The 21264-nt window shown below is 41.2% G+C and overlaps 1 protein-coding gene across 1 annotated transcript in view; it reads left to right on the top strand.

Moving 5' to 3' along the window:
* Positions 1-20878, top strand: part of SLC9A6 (solute carrier family 9 member A6) — a 54737-nt gene extending 33859 nt beyond the window's left edge. Inside the window, 8 exon segments of the mRNA XM_037511885.2 lie at positions 518-631; positions 6038-6080; positions 6083-6148; positions 7032-7185; positions 12580-12610; positions 14797-14876; positions 17788-17893; positions 18271-20878. Of these exon segments, the coding sequence (XP_037367782.1) occupies positions 518-631; positions 6038-6080; positions 6083-6148; positions 7032-7185; positions 12580-12610; positions 14797-14876; positions 17788-17893; positions 18271-18543 (867 nt within the window). The 3' untranslated portion in view covers positions 18544-20878.
* The last annotated feature ends 386 nt before the right edge of the window (positions 20879-21264 follow it).

Here is a 21264-nt window from a genome sequence, read left to right as displayed (position 1 = left end):
ACGGCACAGTAGCATTGTGAGGATCATCGTGAAGTTCTCTATGCTGGGATAAAAGAATTTGAACTCCATCTCATAAGCCCGTAAAGAGGAGAGTATCTTAAAACTGCCCTTTGCAGAGAGCTCATCGGGTAGGGGTGTGGAAGATGGGGCTGGCAGGGAAACCTGCTGATGTCCTTTGGCAGTGTTAGGGGTGGAAGGGATGAAAGCTAGGCTAAAGCAGTGGCAAGGGCAATAAGGAACATTCCGAAAGGAACAGTGACATGGTTTGGGGGAGAAGGATAAGAACGACTGAATATGGGGATTGGAGAAGGGCAGGTGCTGGGGAACAGACAGGGCAACATTCCTGGCTTATTCTGTGAGGCTAGAAACATCATCTCTGCATTTGCTCCCCTTTGAATCATATATTTTGGAGTATGTAAATGAACTTACGTACTTGAAGTGCCTATTTCATTATAGTAATATGTGTATTTTCAAATTATGTAACTAGACTAACTAACTTTTTACAATTTCGTTTCAGTTGTTTGAGCTTCTCAATTTCTTGGCAGAAAATTTCATCTTTTCCTACATGGGACTGACACTCTTCACCTTCCAGAACCATGTCTTTAATCCAACATTTGTCGTAGGAGCTTTTGTATCCTTTATTATGTGTTCTAATTTGAAAAGTTCTTTTCAAAGATTTATTTATTTATACAAGAACTGGGGTACAGACCAGGGGTGCGGGAGGGTGAGAGAATTCCCCAGAGACAGAGTGGGGAGCAGAACAGGCAGACAGACCAAAGACAATGCTGAGGGGAGCAGCTGGTGAGACAGGAGAGGTCTGCCACACCATGTGGGTTTCTGCCTGGCAGGCCGGGAATTGAACCCATGCTGCAGAGGCTGCGGACAGCTTCACAGCACTGCGCTCAACCCGCTGCGCCACTGGGGAGCCCCAATTTTGAAAGTTTTATTTATTTTTTTATTTTTTAAGATTATTTATTTATTTATACAAGCTCTGGGTACAGTCAGAAGCGCAGGAGGGTGAGAGAATTCACCAGAGCCAGAGCAGAGCAGGCAGAAAGACCGAGGTACACTGCTGAGGGGAGCAGCGGGCGGCAGGAGAGGTCTGCGCACCATGTGGGACCCTCCTCCGGTGGCCGGGGAGCAGCCGGGGATCGAACTGGCTCTGCAGAGGCTGCGGGCAGCTTCGTAACCCAGCGCTCAACTGCTGCACCACTGGGGAGGCCCCTTGAAAGTTTTGTAATTGATATTGGTGTATGTTTTTTGCAGGTGTGGTTGATAAGAGTGTATTTGTTCTATTTTCATTTTTGTTTATTGCACAAATGATGGCAGATTGAAATAACAGAAAAAAAAATCTCTTATCATTCTGCCAGTTTCCGAAGTTAAAACTGTCTCTAGTCCTAAAAGGAAGAAATAGTCTAGACTGGGGAAGAGTCTGTGTTACAGGGCGGTGGATAGATGATGGGGGTGGGCCGTCACTTTTCTCTCCCTCCCACTACCTCTAGCTGAGTCTTAACAATCCATTAAATGGGGAAGCTGAGTCTAGGAAAGAGAGCAATCAGTGGTGCTAGCCTCATAAGAAGGCAGGAGGAGATGGAATCCAAAGCATGTGGGGAGGGGTTGGAGTTCAGTGGGAGTAGGCACAGCTCCACCATTGTTCCAGGAGAGGATAGGGTGTGTGGCGATGAAGATACATTTGTAAGAAGGAAATTCTACCCATGGCTTCTGGTTTTTATCTCTAAAGTAGGAGGTGATGTTTGCTGAGCGAGATAGGAGCAGGAAACCTATCAGTTACCTATTGGGTAACAAATTGACCCTAAAATTTGCAGCTAAAACAACAAACATGTGTTATCTCATGCAATTACTGAGGGTCAAGAATCCAGGAACAGCTTAGCAGGGAGGTTCTGCCTCCTCCAGGACCTTAGTAAGTTGCAGTCCCCTCTGGGGAGACTTGCCTAGGGCTGGAGGATCCACCCCAACCCATTTATATGGCTGTTGGCTTGAGGCTTCTGTTCTTCCCATGGACCTCTCCTTGGGGCAGCTCACAGCATAGCTTCCCCCAGGGTGGGGGAGGGGTTAACTCACTGAACACCCAGGTGGAAACCCAAGAGCTTCTGTTGGTCACACAGCCATCCCTGGTACAATATGAGCAGGGGCTACACAAGGGTGTGACTAGTAGGAGGCTGGGGCTATTGGGAGCCATCTTAGAGGCTGACTTCCACAGGTGATAGGAGTTTGAGGAGAAGGTTTGGAAATAGCTGCTATAGAAAGTGGGAGAGTGAGTTGACCAAAGGATGCAGTAGGATTGCCTAGCAGTATTGGGGGACCCATTTCAGTCTGAGGATCGGGTATTAACAGTAGATGCTATCTGCCCTGCTGTATGACTTTGTCCTGGAGTATTTAAGTTGGAAGCTTGGAGAAAAGAGGTAGTTGGGTTCTTCAGGTTTGAGATTCTCTCAAGTGGATGCCGTGAAAGCACAGAGAGGGGTGAGTGGATGTAGAGTATTGGAAAGAGTTTTGCTAAGATATGGCGGAGAAGGGAAGTGAAGAAGGGTTAGGGCTGTTTGAGGAAAAAGTGAAGGCATCTTGGGACAGGTGGGACAGGTGGAGGAATGATCCAGGTGGGAGAGAGAAAAACACAAAACATGGAAGGAGAGACTGTGGTCAGAGAGAGGGCATGTGAATCAGTGATTTTTTCCAAGGAAATATTTTTTTAAAAAATACCTCAAAGAACAATTCTACCAAAGAGATTGGCAGAAATATTTTTTTAAAGATTTATTTCATTTATTTATGCATATAAGAGCCGGGGTGTAGGCCAGAGGTGTGGGGGTGGTGAGAGGACTCACCAGAGACAGAGTGGGGAGCAGAACAGGCAGATTGACTGAAATGCACTGCTGAGAGGAGCAGTGGGCGAGACAGGAGAGATTTGCTGTGCCGTATGTGTCAGCTCCCTGGCCGGGGATCAAACTCATGCTCCAGTGTCTACCCAATAGCTTCATGGTGCTGAGACTTAACCCCTTGCGCCACCAGACAGGCCCAGCAGAAATATTTTTTCATTAGAACTCTAAGTAGGATCTCTGTTAGGTACTACTGAAATGCCATTCTGCAGAGTCTGAGTGTTCTGGGGATGAACTTCAGGCAAAAAAGATAAAGCCCTGTTAATAAACAAGCAACCTTAAAGGGAAGATTCTAGCAAGATCTGTAACTTCATACCCTGCTAGTCCTAGAGAAGTTTTCGAGCAGTCATTGGCTTAATCCACTATGCTTATCCAGAAACAAGGCTAAGTGTTCTCTCTGGGTGTCTGAGTCTGGTAGCAACTGAAGTTCCTCAAGACAGACTCCTACCATGAAAATTGGCTCTTACCCTGAGCAAGTTGTTTTCCTGCTGGCTGATGCTAGTTAGGACATAGGTTTGGCTTCATGTGACATAGATCTGAGTGAAATGGAGATTTAAACAAGATAGAAATTTATATCTCCTGTAAAAGTTAGAACTGGTATGGCAGCTCTGTTCCACAGTCATCAGGGCCCCAAGCAGCCTTCTTACTGTCATCCCTAAGGAGTTGCCCTTGTTATTAGGAGCCAAGGTGATTTACCCCCATATCTGTTGATTCTCTTCGGTGCAGAACCCAGAATATGCCTACATCACTTCCACTCACCATCCATTTGTTACATCTGCCTGAAAGGGACACTGGCAATTATATTCTTTATCAAGGTGACAGTATACCCAGATGAAAATCGAAGGTGAGAAGGAAGAGTTTCTGTCACTACGGAGGAAAGGAAAAGTAGATATTGGAGATATACTAGCAGTTGCTGCCACAGTGACCCACATGTTTTATAGTTACTGTTTTCTTCTTTTAGGGAATCACTATTGTTAATAACTTTTGTATTCTAAAATATCTTTAGATTTACAGAAAAATTGTGACAATATTACAGAAAGTTCTCTCATACTCCACAACCAGTTCCCTTTGTTAACATCTAAGATTAGCATGGCACATTTGTCACAACTCATGAACAAATATTGATTCATTATTATTAACTGAAGTTCATATGTTATTCAGATCCTGGCATTTTTTCCTAATTTCCATTTTCTGGTTCAGGATACCACATTTCATTTAGTCTTTGTGGTGAGGTTCCAGCCAGCTGTGACTTTTCTCAGGTGTTCCTTGTTTTTGATAGTTCTGCAGGGGTGCTGGTCAGGTGTTTTGCAAATTGTTCCACAGTTGGAATTTGTCTGCTGTTCTCCCCATGATTAGAGTGGGGTTGCGCATGGTTTGGGAGGAAGACACCACAAGTGGAGTGCCATTCTCACAGCATTTGAAGGGTACATTCTTAGCCTGTGAATAATGTTGGTGATAGTGTTTGTCAGGTTGCTTCACTGTCAAGTTACTCATTTTCTCCCTCTCTAGATTGATTGTACTGCTTAGAAGGAGGTCACTCCCCACAGTCCACACTTAAGGAATAGGAGTTAAGTTCTACCTCTTCAAGGACAGAGTTTCTAGAAAATTATTTGGAATTGTTTGCTAGGGAGATTTATCCATCTTCCTCATTTGCTGCTTTATTCCATCATTTTTGTAAGTATGGACCATTGATATTTACTTCATTTTTTGGTTTATAATGCAGTTGTCCTTTTTGTTGTTGTTGCTCAAAATGTTCCAGTTTTGGCCACTGGGAGTTGTTTCCATGGGCTTCCCTGTCCCTATGACATACCCCCTGTCTGTGGTTTTGAAACAAAATTTTTGGTACACTACCTTAATTTCTGAAACGACAACATGCATCAGGCTAAATTTGCATATTTTCTGCCCAGCTTTGGAATCCGCTTTTTCTCCAAAGAACCCTGGTTGCTTTTACTGGGACATGGTGTTAGAAACCAAGATCTGGTCTCTAGGTATACTCAGTGCTTCTGGGGTGTCCTGGCTTCTAGGCATCTCAGCTGATAGAAGGAGCCTTTGTCTATGTATACACTTAGAACATTTAGATATGTCACCACCTGTATTTCTGTTAAGCCAAATGTGAGTTCATACCAGACCAGTGTCTCCAGCTCCACTCTACCCACATGCTCCACACATTCTATGGGTCTCTACCCCTGGCTGATCTGTAAACTCTTGCTCTAATTGTGAGAAACCATCCACTTACTGAATTGTTCTGTTGCAGCAAACACAGCAGGTTCAGAACGGTTGCAGCTGTATCAATGAGCGCATGATGCTTACATGCAGTTCCTTTTGCCTTTAGTCGCAGGCTGCTGTCTTCAATGTTACTCAGGTCAGCACCATTTTCCCTACCTTATTTTTGTCTTAAACTCTAGATTTTTCCTTTCTATTCCTTTCAGAAAATGGGGTAGAGACTACATTATGACCCCTGAAATAAAAATTGTATTTGCATTGATAATTGTTTGTATAAACAACAAACTGGAGAAAAAAGACACTAAACATGGTTTCTAGTTAAAATCAGTCTGAATTCTCATTAAGCCTTCCTTTGAAGCAGGATGGAAGTATAAACTCAAAGGAACACAGGAGGCTGTCAGGGATTTCAGTTGTATGAGGTATTTGAGCTACCTTCTCTTTGTTTTGAGGAAGCAAGGGCAACTTCAGCCATCTTACCCTCCTCTTACCAACATTTACAATTAAAAGGAATTAGTCTGTTATATTAATAATCTTAAGACCCTACCAAAGAAGCTCTACTTTTAAACATATTTCTGTTCATCTAATAAATTTCCTATGTGTTAGACCTTCAGTGTCCAATTTGGTAGCACCTTACCATGCATCTCACCATACACCTCATAATATAAATTTCATTTGATTTACGTCAAGTAAAATTAATATTCCGGTGCCTCAGCCACACTAATCATATTTCAGATATTTACCGTGTTTGACAAGGCAGATATAAAACATTTCTGTTGTTGCAGAAATTCCCATTGGACAGCACTGTGTTAGCAGAATTGAAAGACTATGTTAGGGACTGAGCTTCCCCAGGATAGTCTTTCACCATCCTGAATGTATACTCAATATTAAATGAAAAGAAACTCTCCTTAACCTACTAATAGGTTGCTATTTTCTTGGGAAGAGCTGCCAATATTTACCCCTTGTCCTCTTACTCAATTTGGGGAGAAGAAGTAAGATTGGATCAAATTTTCAACATATGATGATGTTTGCTGGTAAGTTGTAATTTTCACTCCTTTCATCCACTCCTTGAAACCTTTGACAACATATATGTCAGCTTGATTTCAAATGGGATCATTGTTAATATAAGACTTACTTCAACATTAAAGTTACAACCTCTAGCAGAAAATTATTTTTATGGTGTCCCATTCCCTTCTGAGTTTTTTTGTGTTCTGGTTCCAAACCCATAGTTCAGATGTATCACGCAAAATGGGGAAGATAAAGATTAATGCATTTTTTTGCACAAAAACCTCTGTGTGCCTGTTTATGGCAATTCTATTCAAATTGCCCAAACCTGGAAACAACCTGACAGTCTGTCTTCCAGTTCATGAACAAATAAACAGACTATGGTACATCCATGCCATGGAATATTAGCCCTAGAAAGAATAAACTATTGATACACACTTAGATGAATGTCCTAAAAGGTTGCATATTGTGTGATTCCATTTGTGTGACCTCTTGAAAATGACAAATGCGTAATGAAAGAGAACAGATTAGTGGCTGCTGGGGCTTGATGGGGTGACAGATGTTGGACTAAAAAGAGGTAGGTAGGTAGCACAGAGTAATTGGGAGCAGGGTGGTGTTGAAACCATCTGTGTCTTGTTGCCTTAGTGGTCACACACCTTTCTGCATCTGTCAAAACGCATAGAATGTACACCATCACAAGTGGCTTTAACAAATTTAAAAATAAAGTTCAAAAAATTGTTAGATCAGTGCATGTCAGTATCATTTGCTGATTCCCTATTTGTATATACCTGTGTACATTGGTGTGTCTATCTTTGTTCACGTGGTTCTGAGTTCTTAGAGTGTGCCTTCCCTCTGAATTTACCTCGCACTGGTAACAGCCTGTTGAAGAACTCCCTCTTCTTTCCCCCATAGGCCTTCGTGGCGCCATGGCATTTGCCTTGGCCATTCGAGATACTGCCACTTACGCACGGCAGATGATGTTCAGCACCACGCTCCTGATTGTGTTTTTCACCGTGTGGGTATTTGGTGGTGGCACCACTGCCATGCTGTCGTGCTTGCATATAAGGTAAGTAGTGACTACAGGCCTGCTGTCAAATTGTGATTCAGGTTATTTTTCTTTGAAGCAGGAGAAAGTTTTAAGCTTTGACAAGTATATAGTGTTTCACTTCTTCATTTTCAAGGGTATATAATATGGAATATAGAAAAATGGAAGCTATGCAAAAGAAAAATAAGAATTGTTGTTAACACTTTGAGGGATGTCCTTCCAAACCTTTTGCTGTGTATTTTTAACAAAAAAAAGGGGCAGTGTTGCAGGTATTCTTATAAACTGATTTTTTAAGTGTCATATAGCATGAACATTTATGGTAGAAGTATGTTTGCATTATTATGATCTATTAATCAAATCCCTGTTACTGGACTTTTGTGTTTTTTCTAGGATTTTGCTATTACTGTCAGCATTTGAGGATTGTGCTATGACTGTGACCATTAGCAATGTGAATATCTGTAAATGTACATACCACTGTGCACTTGTTTCATCATCTCCTTAGGATGCATTTCTAGAAGCAAATTGCTTGGCCAAAGGATATGCATATATCTGAGGCTTAGATTCCTATCACCAGCTCAGATCAAGAATTTTTTCTTCTATCTGAAGCATGATACAGTCCAGTTTATCCCAACCCTAATTATACTAGATTTTATTATTCTTGCTCATTTTTATGATCAGCACTGTTTCTATCCTGACCATCCAGGGCTGAGATTGTGAGGTCTTCATCTTAAATGCATACTAGTTAATGTATTCCATTGGAAAGTGCGCTTGTAGCTCAAGAGTGCTGCAGTTGTTTCCATGGATACAGCAGCTTGTGCTGCTAAAGCCTTTGTTGATTTAGTTCTGTGTTTGGCTGCAACTTCATAGACATTACATGCTACTGGGCTTCCAAAATGTGTAGTGTTCATTAGAGAAAACAGTATTTCACATTTTATAGAATCTGTTCTCCATCTTTTCTTTCATTATACCTTTCTTTCAACATCTTAAAGACCAGCCAGCCCTACATCACTCTTTGAATGTTATGATTGTCTTTCTCTCTCTTTATTATTCAATTTTCTTTCTTACAATTTCTGTGCTGTTATTATATGTAATAGAAAATGCACACAATTGATGTTCTTATAATGCTGATTATTCTTTCAAGGAGGACCTGGCATTTGTTGAGCACCTACTATGTGCTGGGCATTGTGCTAAGTGCATTTTACTTATTTGTCTAATCACAGTGGCATCATTTTACAAGGGAGGAAATGGAGGCTTAAAAAGTTTCTAAATTGTTCAAAGTCATGCAAAGAATTAAATGGTGGACAGAGGAACCTCCTATCTCACCTAATTTCTTCTAGAACTTGTTGCATTACGAACTGAGGGTGGTAGGTTAAATTTGGGAAGTTTTAAACTGTTAAGAGCTTATAAATTAAGAATCTTCTTTATTCTGCTAAGAACAAAATTAAATGTAAGCTAATTTAAGAAAAATAATACTCTTCAATGGAGTATTAGTGTTTAAGTAGATTCAGTTCTCTTCCCTAACTGTCCAGCACACAAACCAAAGTACTCACCTTTCCCTACCCCAACCATCCATAGAAAGCCACAAAGACTTATTTAAAGTCAAATCCACCTTAACCAGCTCAGCAAGCTCTTTGGACCCATCTTGCCTGCCCTGTTGGCACTTAATATATATACTACCTTACAGTCTTAGATGAATTCTTTTATTTTAGTTAGGTTTTTTTTTTTTTTTTGCCTTTTTGCAGAAACTTGCTTTTATGTTTCTTTTCCCTACACCCCCAAATTTGTCTAGTATAGTTTTGAGGATGCAGTTAAATCCTTAATATTCATGCAGACTTAAACTTGACTTTGACTTCTTGCTCCTTTATTTACTGATTCTATGATCCTGGGCAAGTTCTGTAACCTTTTAAGCCTCAGGTTCCTCATTTGTTTTAGTAGTGGTGGTGGTGGTGGTGGTGGTGGTGGTAGTAGTAGTAGAGGAGAGAGAGAGAGAGAGAGAAAGAGAGTTTAAGAGAGTGAGAGTGAGAGCATCTACCTCCCAGGGTTGTTGTAAGGATTCAGTGAGCTAATGTCTGCAGAACTCTTAGCACAGCATTTTACATGTGCCTTTTATTCATTCATTCAATAAATACTGATTGAGTGCTGACCAAGTGCCAGGTACTGTTCTAAGCTCTGCTTAGTGGTTCTCAACTGGGATAATTTTTCCCCTACCCAAGGGACATTTGGCAATGTCTGGAGACATTTTTGATTGTCACAATCAGAGAAGGGGGCTGCCCGGGATGCTGCTAGAACATCCTCTAGAGCAGCCCCCATAGCAAAGAATGGTCCAGGCCAAAATGTCAATAATGCTAAGGTTTAGCATTAGAGATGCCCAGTGATAGAAATGATGGAAAAGGCCCCCAGTTTCATAAACCTGTACATTAGTGGGAAGACAGACAATAGACTAATAAAAAAATTAATGCAGGTGACAATTTCTTTTTCATATGACAATTTTAGATAGTGTTAAATGCTATGGTGACAAACAGCATACTATGTTAGTAACTGGGGCTGGGATGAATTTTACATGCAGAAGTCAGGAAAGATCTTTCTAAAGTTACATTTGATCTCAGTCTACCTGAATGGCAAGATACTGCCAGTTAAACAGTGATCAGGAAAAGGAACAATCCAGGTAGAGGGGCAAGCAAGTGCAAAGGTTCTGAGGCAGAAACACACTTGGCCTGTTTAATGAACAGAAAAAGGGCCCGTATAGCTGGAATATAGTGATTAAGGGGTAGGCAGGAAATGAGATGGGCAAGATCTTGTAGGCACAAGAGTTGGCATCCTGTAAAGGGCCAGATAGTAAATAATTTAAACTTTGCAGTTGGTCTCTGTCTCACGTACTCAACTCTGGCATAAAAGCAGTGAGCCACAAACAATAAGTAAATCAATTGGTGTGGCTGTTTTCAACAATACTTTATTCATAAAAACAGGAGGTGCACCAAATAGGCCTGTATGTGGGCCATAGTTTGTTGTCCCCCACTTACAGGTCTTGTAACACACAGTAAGGAGTTTGAAGCAAGGGAGTGACATGAGTTATTCTGTAGTGTAAAAGGTACATCCAGGTGTGGTGTGGACAATGGTTTCTTCGTGGGTTAGAACCAGCCAGCTAACTCTTGCTACATTCTAGCTATACTAGCTTGTGACAGTCACATTTGGCTCCATGCCCCTTACCTCACCTCACATACTTTGTACTTCTCCACCTCTGAGCCTTTGCTCATACTGTTTCCTCTGCCTGGAATTCTCTTTTGCTCCCAGGAAATGACACAGCTCAAATGCCTCCTTCTTTTGGCCTCTTCTCAGCTGTCAGAACCACTCCTCCATTTGCTTAGCATCGGGTATCTTGGTATCTTTATTCCGGCACTTATTTCTATCAGCCCTGTAATAATGTTGCTATAAGAGCTACCATTTAGTGACTGTTAATGATGTATCTGACACTTTTAAAATCTCCCGATACATTTTCTCATTTAATCCTTGCAGCAACTCTGTGTGGTGGATATGAGCCTCCTTTTCCAAATGATAAAATGACAGTTCAGGCTGCCTAACTTGACTAAGTTCACAACTGTAAAGGGGCCGAGGTCAGATTGGAACCCAGTTGCTCTGCCTGATCACCAACCTCTTGGGGATTGCGCCCTAGTTATGTCTGTCTCCCCGACTAGTCTGTGAGCCCCTAGAGGGCAGGGGCCATGTCTAATTCATGTCTATGCCCTGTGCCTAGCACAGTGCCTGGCGTATAATAAGTGCTCTGTAAATGTTCACAGTTTCCCATAATGTTTCGAGTATTACAAACATGCTATTTCTAAGACCACTAGGTGTCACTTGAGATGCACAAATGTGGTTCAAGTTTAATGTTGCTAAGTGGATATTAACTAGCTTCTGACTGTTTTTAACAAAGAAGAAATAAGCCTTTCTTTGAGTTATGAATCAGTCATGACCACCTGTCTTTAAGTGCTTGACCATGATTCGTTTGCCTTCCAGATGAGGTCATGCAACATTTTCCTCCCTTTGGTGTTATTCGTATTCTGGGCTGCTACTGCTACAGCTTCTCATACTGCTATTTTTTCTGTGTTGTCTGTAGTAGTGACCTTAATCGATAAACATTTGAGCACCTATTATGTGTCAGGTACTGTGCTAGACTCTGGGGATACAGAGATGAATTGAGACATGGCCTTTACCCTCAAGGAGCTCACAGTCTATTTGGGGAGACTGACAGGTAAATAACTATACTGTACTGTGCTAAGTATTATAATAAAGGAATCTAGAAAGTGCTGTCAAAATACAGAAAAAAATGATTGTGCTTGAAACGGGTCCTAGAATGGTTTACTTGGAACTTGAAAAAGGAATAGAAAAAATGGGGGACTATACATTTCAGATAGAAGGAACAGCATGGGCAAAGGCACAGAAACTGGGGAGAGGACATGGATTTGGGGAGAAGTTGTAGGGTATGGCTACTATAGGAATGGGAGGCTCTCCACATGGGAAATGAGGGTGGAAATGAAGGTTGGAGTGGTGGGAGGCACTAGTTTATGGAGTCTTAAATGTCACCAAAAGGACTTCAGACTTGACCCTGGGTTGTAAGCTGCTGCCAGAGTCTTTTGTCAGGGGAGTAACCCATTGAGTTGCATGGCTTGGACAGCTAATGCTAGGGGAAAGCCTGGCAGCTGGAAAGCCTTCCAGCCAGTTGCCACAGACCCGAAAGGTCAGTAGGAGGCCTAAGTGTGAGTAGTTGGTATGTGAAACAGAAAAGATATGAGGGGAAGCTTTAGAGAATGAACAGAGTTGGCAAGTGCTCATGTGCACGAGATAAAGAGGAGTCAAAGAGAACTTGTTCATAATGAAGCTTTTCCCTGGGGGACAAAAACCGTGAATGTTAAGCAGATAAAGATGAATGATGAAGAACCAAGATGGATGTCTATCCATTAGCCTGTGGAAAAAAGCCAGCAATTAGACCTCTCTCAGGTGTTCTAGTAGACCGGTAGTTCCCTCTTGGAGTTGCCCTGTGCCAGCCTGGTTTGTGTGACTACCCAGTGGATCTTACTGGGCAACTGGGGCAGCATTGCTTTCTTCCCCTGTGCTGGTAATGGACAGCTATTCAAAGAAGAAAAGGTTATTACTTTCTTTTTTGGAAAGTGGCAAGCAAGATGACAGGGAAAGAACCATTAGTAGGCCCTGTTCACCTTAGGATCCAGGCTGTTGCTAAGGAAAGTGGCAGGAGCCAGAAGTCTATATCAGCAACCATAGAGAAGCAAGAAACTGTTAATAGTCCATAGCTTCTCATGTTGAGAAAAATAGTTGCCTGATTATATATATATGTGTGTGTGTGTGTGAATAGACTTTGTTTTGGCTTCCAGATCTCACTTGCCTTTTGTGTTTTTCCTTTAGGGTTGGTGTTGATTCAGACCAAGAACATTTGGTAAATATGCTCTTGTGTTGTCTCTGGCATTTCTGTCCAATATGCAGACATTTGGGGGGGGAAAAAAACAATCTACGTAGATTCCATGCCACTCATACTTAGATCCTGTCCTGTTTGCATCGTCTGCTAAACTGACATCATTCCTGGCTTTTCTCACTGCTCAATAGAGACAAAACCAAGCTGGAGACAGCATGTGGTTATCAAGGGTGACAGCTCTCCTATCTGTGGGCCAAGCTGGGCTTTGGCCACAGTGCACGCCACTCTCTCCGGCACTCGTGGGTTTTCAAGTGACATCCTGGCACAGGGAGTCTTTTTCCACTTGGGTTTGCGTATGAAGGCTTGTCTCTGATGTAAGCCCCACTCCAGCTGCTCTTCCTGTGTAACTTTCAAATTGGATGGCCAGCAGCTGCCCTTGAGAACCGCCTGAAAACTTTAAAATCTTCTAGATTTTTCAGGCAGTCTTCCCTGCGTGCTCTGGAGAATGCACTTTCTTCCAGGTGTTGCTTGTTGGGCTGTTCCTCAGAACCTGAATCTGTGAGATTGAGTACAGTGTAACCCAGTGCCCTCTCTAAACAGACCACTCCTTTCTGGTGTCCCATCTGCTTTTTAGTGACTTTTGACACCACTATGTGACTCTCTCCTAGACACTAAATGGCAAATCACAAAAAATTAGGTTTTTGAAGATAGACAGAATCTCTTTCAAAGCACAATTATTTTGCTAGTCTGAACCAGCACTGGTCTATTTGTCTTCAGGGTGTGGTTCAAAAAACCATTTATCAGATTCATTTCCTAAATGCTAGTTCTGCCAGCTGTTGAGTGATGTGATAGAGTAAGTACTTGCCTCTTTTGTGGTCAGAACCTTAAAGTATAATTCCATGGGCTTGAAATACTTGTCCAAACCAGACTGGATTTATCCCCATGATGCCAAGCTGCTAGGGTTGTTTCTAAGGGGGAATAGCTCCATAAGGCCTCCACCCCATGTCCCAACAAGAACAAAGTGGCCATACAACTGACCTGACAGATCGCCATCTACATGAGTAGATTGTCCCCTCTGTCACAGGAGGAATGGAGATGGAGTGACAGGGAGAGAGCCAGGCAGGCGAGTCCCAGCTGTTGACAAACAGAAAAAAACCCATACCATTTTCCCTTGTCTTCAAAATCCAATGGATGTCTTGGTCTGTGGTGTTATACTGTTTACTCGGTGCTTTATCCACTGGTAAGCCCAGAGGGAGCATTATAGCAAGCATGGAGTGTGTGGGGAGAGGGTGTGCAGGTGACTGACTATGTGCTGAGGGGACGGAGCAATTTTATAGATTCGTTGCTCTTCAGAAAGTAGAGACACAAACCTGTGCCAACCAGTGCGACAGGACACACAGGAGGTTTTGGCTCCTGTAATGCCTGTACCATGTTCTCAAAGAGTTTATGTATGACCCAGGTTGAGGGGAAGTCACTTGTTTTGAGGAGTGGGAAGGAACCACAACCCAGAATCTAAAGTCTGTGCTCTTTGAAAATCATGGAAACATAGAATATTCATGTGGGAAAGGGTCTCATGTTTAAATCATGAGGAAATTCAGGCCCAGAGAAGGAAAGTGACTTGCCCAGCTAGTTGGTGTCAGAGCTGAGATGTATCAGATCCCCAAGCTGCCCACAGTTGATCGACTGGGCCAGATGATAAAGCATGGTGGAGTGTGTTCGGGGAGATGGTGTCTTCTATAAGAGGCCTGCTTGCTAGGTAAGCTTTCCCTTCTAGCCATTCAGGCTTACCATGGAAGTTCCGTACTTGCTTTCCTCTTGCCAGTGTTCCCAGAACACAGTAACAGCGCTGAAAATGGTAGTTATTTGGGGGACCTGTGACAACGCCCAAAGATAGGGACATTGATGTGATAATTCCTCTTAAGGTACCATTCACATCGTGGGTATAAGTCAGATTTGGAGGAAGAATTATCCCACATCGATTTTTTTTAATATCAATAGACTCATAAATCAGCAAGCCGACTGAGTAATAGAGGTGTTTATAAAGACATTCAATTTCTTATTCCAAAGCTGCAATATATAAGCTACTAAATTTCTAATGTGACCCGTTTTGGAAAGTGGTAGGTTACCTTTCCGATCCTATAGAGAAATGACTAAAGAAATGTGTTTTTATCTTGGTGTGTGTTTTTGATTTATTTATTATCTGTTTGCAGGGTATTCCTGAAAATGAAAGAAGAACCACCAAAACAGAGAGTGCGTGGCTTTTCCGGATATGGTACAACTTCGATCATAAGTATCCTTAATTAGGGGAAAAAAATGGTAGTATACACAAGGACAATTGCAATTTAATGGCACAACTGTTTGGACCATTCCTTTCCTGAAGTGGGATATAAAACCTACCTCTGGTCTTTCCTCTCCCCTTCAGTGCAGTGCAGAAGGTTTTTAAAGGACACCCATAGAAGTGGAGTCCTCTGAAAACCCATGAAACCAGTAGGATCTAGTTGTTGCAAAAGCTGGCTCTGTGAAGGGAATCAGGAGCCCTCAGCATAGATTTCCTTCGATATATAGATTTATTTATGGAGCACACCTTAATATTTATTGTCCTTTGGCGCATTTAGTGAATCCTACAAGAGGCATTTGGTGATTGCTGTCAGTGCACTTGCTAGGGTCAAAGAGGAAAGGCTGCCTTAGAAAAAGCATGAGAATAAAATGAAAATGCAGTAAGACGCAGTGTTGGATACCACCAGTAGTCAATGGTGGGCCTTTTTTCTCTGACCTTTGCGAAGACTGGGAGATTGCCATTTGCATTCAGAATGCCAGTATTTTGTTGTTTGCCAAATTTCTTTCTTGTCCTGTTGTAACAGTCTTCTTCATAGCTCTGCTCTGGGTAGTGTTATATTCTGTGACCTATTTAAATCATGTCTTTAAAAAAGCATCTTTTCACTTATTCTTTACTAAAGTTAGTATCTTATTTGAAAATTTAACTAGAAGAAAAGGGACTATGGAGTTCTTTCAGGCTGAGACTTAACAGTTAAATGAATCACAACCTGCTTTAGTGTTGCACTGAAGCAAATCTGGAATAACCATGTAAACAAGTTTTCCTTGCTTTCGACTTTCCCATCAGAACATTGTATATAGTTAAGATACGCCTCACACTCATCATCAGAAGCTACTACATACATATTCCGTTTGCTAGATTTTCACATGCACTTTTTATGAGTACTTCAAAATTGAATTACCGTATGAGAACAAGAATGCAAGTATTTTTATGGTATTAAGAGAGAGAGAGATCCTGGCTTCTCAGAATTGTTTAATGATTATGTCATTACTCTTGGCTCCGTTATTAGCATTTTTGACATAAGCCACTTCCATATCTCTTGGGGCTTTTTTATCCCACTGATTTAACAAATGTTTTAGTGGTGCCTGTATGAAATGTTTTGTGCTTTTTCGGCATAACATACAAAGCAAATGATCCTAATGTAGAGAAACAATAGAATAGCTGATTTTTTATTGTAGAATTAAACAGCAAGACTTGTTTGACTCAAGACTACCCTGTTTAGTACTACTAGACTAGGAACTGGTAACTTTAATACCTAGTGCTCTAGTAGAATTAGTCATTCATTGTTCTAAATAGCAATACCTTTGTGTAGCCAGATTATTTTCTATCATTGAGATATAATTTAAACACAGTAAAATATACAAATTTTTAGTGTAACCTGTGTATATTACCGTGTCCCTGCCTCCCACATAAAGATGTATAGGACATTTCTGGTACCTCATAAGGTACCCTGTGTTCTCTTGCAGTTACCTTCCCCATCCTCCCCAAAATGGGTAACCCCTATTTTGATTTCTGTTAATACAAATTCTTTTCACCTGTTTTTGATCATCTAAATCTGATCATATATTATGTATTCTTTATTTCCTTGCTTCTTTCAGTTAACACTGAAATTTATCCATATTGTTGTCTTATTCATTGCTGTATTGTATCCCATAGCATAAATACTGCCTTGCGTTGCTTAATGACTTGTTGATCTACCAGTAGGCTACATCAGCTAGCCTGGGTATGTAGTAGACTGTACTATCCAGGTTTGTGTAAGTATACTCTGTGACATTCATACGACAAAAATGCCTAACTACACATTTCTCAGATCATATATCCCTGCTGTAAAATGAGTTTTTGTTTTTGTTATTTTTCAACCATTCTACTGTTGATAAACATTTAGGTTGTTTCCATCTTTTGGTTATTACCAATAATACTAGACATTCTTGTATCCATCTTTTGGTGAACATAAGCATTCATTTCTCTTGGGTATATATTAGTAGAATTTAGGGCAAATGTACATTTAGCTTTGATAGATATTACCAAACAGTGTCCCAGAGTGGTTGTAACTAATTCACACCCCCTCTAGCAAGATCAGGGAGTTCCAGTTGTTCCACATCTCCACCCAAATCTTGGTATTTGCCATTTCAATAGGTGCGTAATGCTACCTCATGTGGGTTAATTTTGAGATGATCAGTGAGGTTGACCATCCTTTCATCTGTTTCTTGGTTGTTTGTATATCCTCATTTGTAAAGCATGTCTGTCCAATTATTTTTCTCATTATTTAATTGAGTTCTCACCTTTTCTTACTGATTTGTAGTTCTCTCTGTATTCCTGAATCAGGTTCTTCGTTGGTTATATGTATTGTGAATATCTTTTCCCAGTCTATAACTCATACTATTTTCTTAATCTTGTATTTTGAGAAACAATTCTTCTTTTTAATGGTGTTTTATTAATCTTTTCTTTTGTGGTTAGTTTTTGTGTGTTACAAAATCTTTTATATCCCATGGTCGTGAAGAAATTCCATGTTTTCTTGTAAGCGTGTGATTTTTTTTTTTTAGTTATCACATTTACATTTTTGATCACCACAAATTAATTTTTGTGTGTGGCATATGATATGGAATCAAACCAATTTGAGTTAGAGTATTGGGTCTTCATTTACTTGTGTGTCCCGAGGCGGGTCATTGACCTTTCCTAGCCTCAATTTCCATATCTGTGAATAGAGATGATCATCTCTTTCAGAGATGAGACTTTTGACATCTGTGCAAGCCCTTTGCTCTCAGATGTGGTCACCTTGGAGACACTGTGAGGGTGGTCCCTATCAAAGGAGTTGTTCTTTTGCATTTGTGAAGAAAGGAATGCAGCTCTTCCTTAACCAGCACAGCTACCTGAAGCCTCTGCTGACACATAGTGGGCCCCCACTGACAACAACACTTCCTGCCTGCTGTGGACCCATCGCCAGGTGCCTGACCAGCCCCCAGGCTTACGAAGTAAGTCCGCATGATCCGTAAATCTAAGTTCTTCTTCCATTTCATAGTATAAGCATATTTTCCTCAGCCAGAAAATACGCTGAAATCTATACATATAATGCAAAGCCTGTAACATCATTTGAAAACAGATGTAGAAGGGACAAGGGACATACGGAAGGGGGTAGTGGTGGAGAACATTATGTAGGTTTCACTTACACAGAAGTGCCAGGATTTAAAGCCAAGGGCCCAAGTCTCCTGAGCCGAGAGGAGGAGGACTTTGGGCTTTATCCTGAGGCTACCCCTGAAGGTTTTTAAATAGAGCATCCTTGAAATGTCTCTGTTGGAAATGTTTCTGGAATTTCTTAACAATTCTTAAAACTTGTCTTATTTGCATTTAGAACCAGGAACAATTGAAAGATGATGACTCGGATCTTATTCTCAATGATGGCGATATTAGCTTGACGTATGGGGATTCCACTGTGAATACTGAGTCAGCGGTGTCCGGTGCCCCTAGGAGATTTATAGGAAACAGTTCTGAAGATGCTTTGGATCGGGAGCTGGCATTTGGAGACCATGAACTGGTCATTCGGGGAACACGCCTGGTTCTTCCAATGGATGATTCTGAACCCCCATTAAATTTGTTAGATAATACGAGACACAGTCCAGCCTAAGCTTCTTAATACCCACTTAGTGATTTGTAAAATTTGCACATGTGATTGTGAAGAAATCCGTACTACCTAAAAAGCCCCAGTGCATGTCTCTGAATGTGTAAGCTGTATAAATGCTGTTTATATGGCATTGAGAGAATATAAATATCCTGTACAAGGCAGATTGTGAACAAACTATCCTTTTCTGTTTCCTTGGCTGCACTATGTAGACTGGATCTGTTTTTAGAAAGTTCTTTTCACAGTGATGTTGTGTGTTCCGTTAGCTTTCTGTCTCAGTTTAAGTAGAAACAACTCACAGACTTACCCTTTCTTATATTTACCTGACACTTAACCAGAGTACCAAGTTCTTGTGATGTGACTGAATTTTGTTTCGTGGGAGGAGAGGGAGAGGAAGGAGGGAGTGTTACTTCTGGGGGAGCCCAGGGAGGAGAGGTTCCTGTTGAGAGACTTGGATTGACTGCTGCTGCCTTTGTCATGACTCTTTTCTTTCCCTTTTCTCTGGTGGCCTGTTGTGGTGTGTTGGGATCTTGGTCCATTCAGGTTGGGGAGTGAAGTGCAGGGGCCCTTCCCCCACTTACCATGAACGAACAGATTCCTTGATACTGCTGTTCTGGAAGAGAAGATTGCAGAAGATGCCAAGACCAGAAGGAGTTGCATCCAGCGAACTTCGCCAAAGTACAGGTGTATATAATTCAGGACACGACTCCACGGGTGGGGCTGGGGTGAAAGGCAGGAGGGGAGGCAAGAGAATGGTGGATTCAGAAATCTCTCTTCCCAGCTATGTAAATATTCTAGAGCAGATAAGTTTAAATATGAAATGCAATTGCTGCTTACTTTTTGACTATATACTTTATCTGTACAGCAAGCTTTGTGGTCAGAAGTTTTTATATCAATTTAAATCGCTGCTCTTTAGCAGCCAAACAGGAGCAAAATGTAAAATTTTTGAACTTACTGTGTCTAATTGTCATCTGTTAGTCTGTAGTTGATGTGAAAGTTAATTTATGAATCCGTGATCGTTCCACGCTACACCAAAGTCAGGCGTAAGGGAGATACTGTGCCCTGCCAAGCTTACTGTGAGGACAGTGGCTTTTTTTGTTCTATGCCAGGGTGTAGCTGTCTTCATTTTCATCATGTTGCTCTTTTAATGTGCGATACCTACGCTGCCATGTGTTCTTTTTTTTATTGTAACAGTTTTCAAGGAAGAGTACATAACGATTTCCCATTTCATATTCAGGGTATGAAAGTGGATTCTACTTTGTAACGCTGACAATACCCGAAGGTGCATTGACCACTGGGAAGGGGGATACCTTTTGTTGTCACTTCTGTTAACATTTCAGGAGAAAAACAGAAACTTGTGAGTTTTCCCCCTTCAGGTCTGAGCTAGCATTGCCTTAAATCTCATCCAATCTCAAAGTTGTATTTACACAATGTCCAAATTTTCCAATGAATAATCTTCCCGAACCGTCCCTTTTTCTCCCAAAGGTATTGGTGTTGTTGCAAACACTCCTTGAGACTTTTAAGGGGATTCTACTGCTGTACCCTTGAGTGGCAGCTCTAACCGTTGGCGTAGCCATTTGTTACGTAGTGCTAGCAACTTTCCTGCCATGCAGGAACCCCGTGAAGTCTGCATTTTATACGATGTGTGCCTCTTCATGCAGTCAGTACTTTCTTGTTAATGTGTTTAAACTTCAGCGTCATTTACCCACAAAGTTATTCAAGTTGTAAAAGGTCATACAAGAAATTAACAACTGCCTTTTTTATTCTGTCAAATTATTGAGCTCACTTTATGAAAACGGCTGTAAATATTTAGCATGACAAATTCAGTAACTTGTCTGTTTCAGCATGCATAAGACTTTTTCTTGGGGAAACTGATAAAGCTTGAGTCAACTAAATCTGCCTTCATACTTTATCAAAGGGGAACCAAGCCTGCTGTGCTTACATCAGCATCTGGAAGATTTTCCTCTCCTCTAATCTGTATGCACATCTCCAAGCCAAGATAAAAACTCTGCTCACACACCTACTGGTTGAGACACCTGAATGAACTTGGATGAAGTAGTCTGAGTCGCCATCCTGCACAAGTAGAACTCCTCTCGGACTTGTTTTTCTGTTGTTTGTGGACCCTACACGTTTGAATGACTTGAGCGTTACATCTTTTAAGTTATTTTTTAAGGTTCCTTGGCATTTATCCTAGTTGTCTGTGTTTGGCAGTGTGCTGTTAAAGTAAGATTTTTAATCTTTATGTATTTTTTGTTTTCCCTTGGAGTACTTGGACAGATGTTATAGTGGTTTCTTTTAGGAAAATCTATCATTAAAAAAATTATAGCCTTGCAAATAACCACTCACTATATTTGAGTCAGTTTATTCTAGTGAGAAGTAAAGAGTGCTGACTTCATTTATTTTTCCTACCTATATACCTACTGGGAAAGGGAGCCTGATGTTTAAAAAGGAATCCAACAGAAACCTAACAGAACTTAACTTACAGGGTGGCAAATTGTGGTGCTTATGTGTAGGGCTGGATGCGTTTTCTTATGGTCACAATTGGGTCATTTAAGAAATCCCACTCAAAGCGGTCGAATTCTGTTACAAAGATTTGTAGCCCGTTAGTTCAAGAATGGACAATGTCATGAAAATGTTAGTTCCATCACATGGGGAGGGGGGTAAATTCTGTACCCCGTTGGGCAGAAAGGCTGCTCACTTCAAGTTTGGTTGAAAGCATGATGGCAA

This window comes from Talpa occidentalis, unplaced genomic scaffold (assembly GCF_014898055.3).
Source record: "Talpa occidentalis isolate TD23 unplaced genomic scaffold, MPIMG_talOcc4v2.1 talOcc4.15, whole genome shotgun sequence".
Classification (NCBI taxonomy): Eukaryota; Metazoa; Chordata; class Mammalia; order Eulipotyphla; family Talpidae; genus Talpa; species Talpa occidentalis.
Note: the sequence above shows the minus strand (reverse complement) of the source record. Positions and strands in the feature narration are given on the sequence as shown.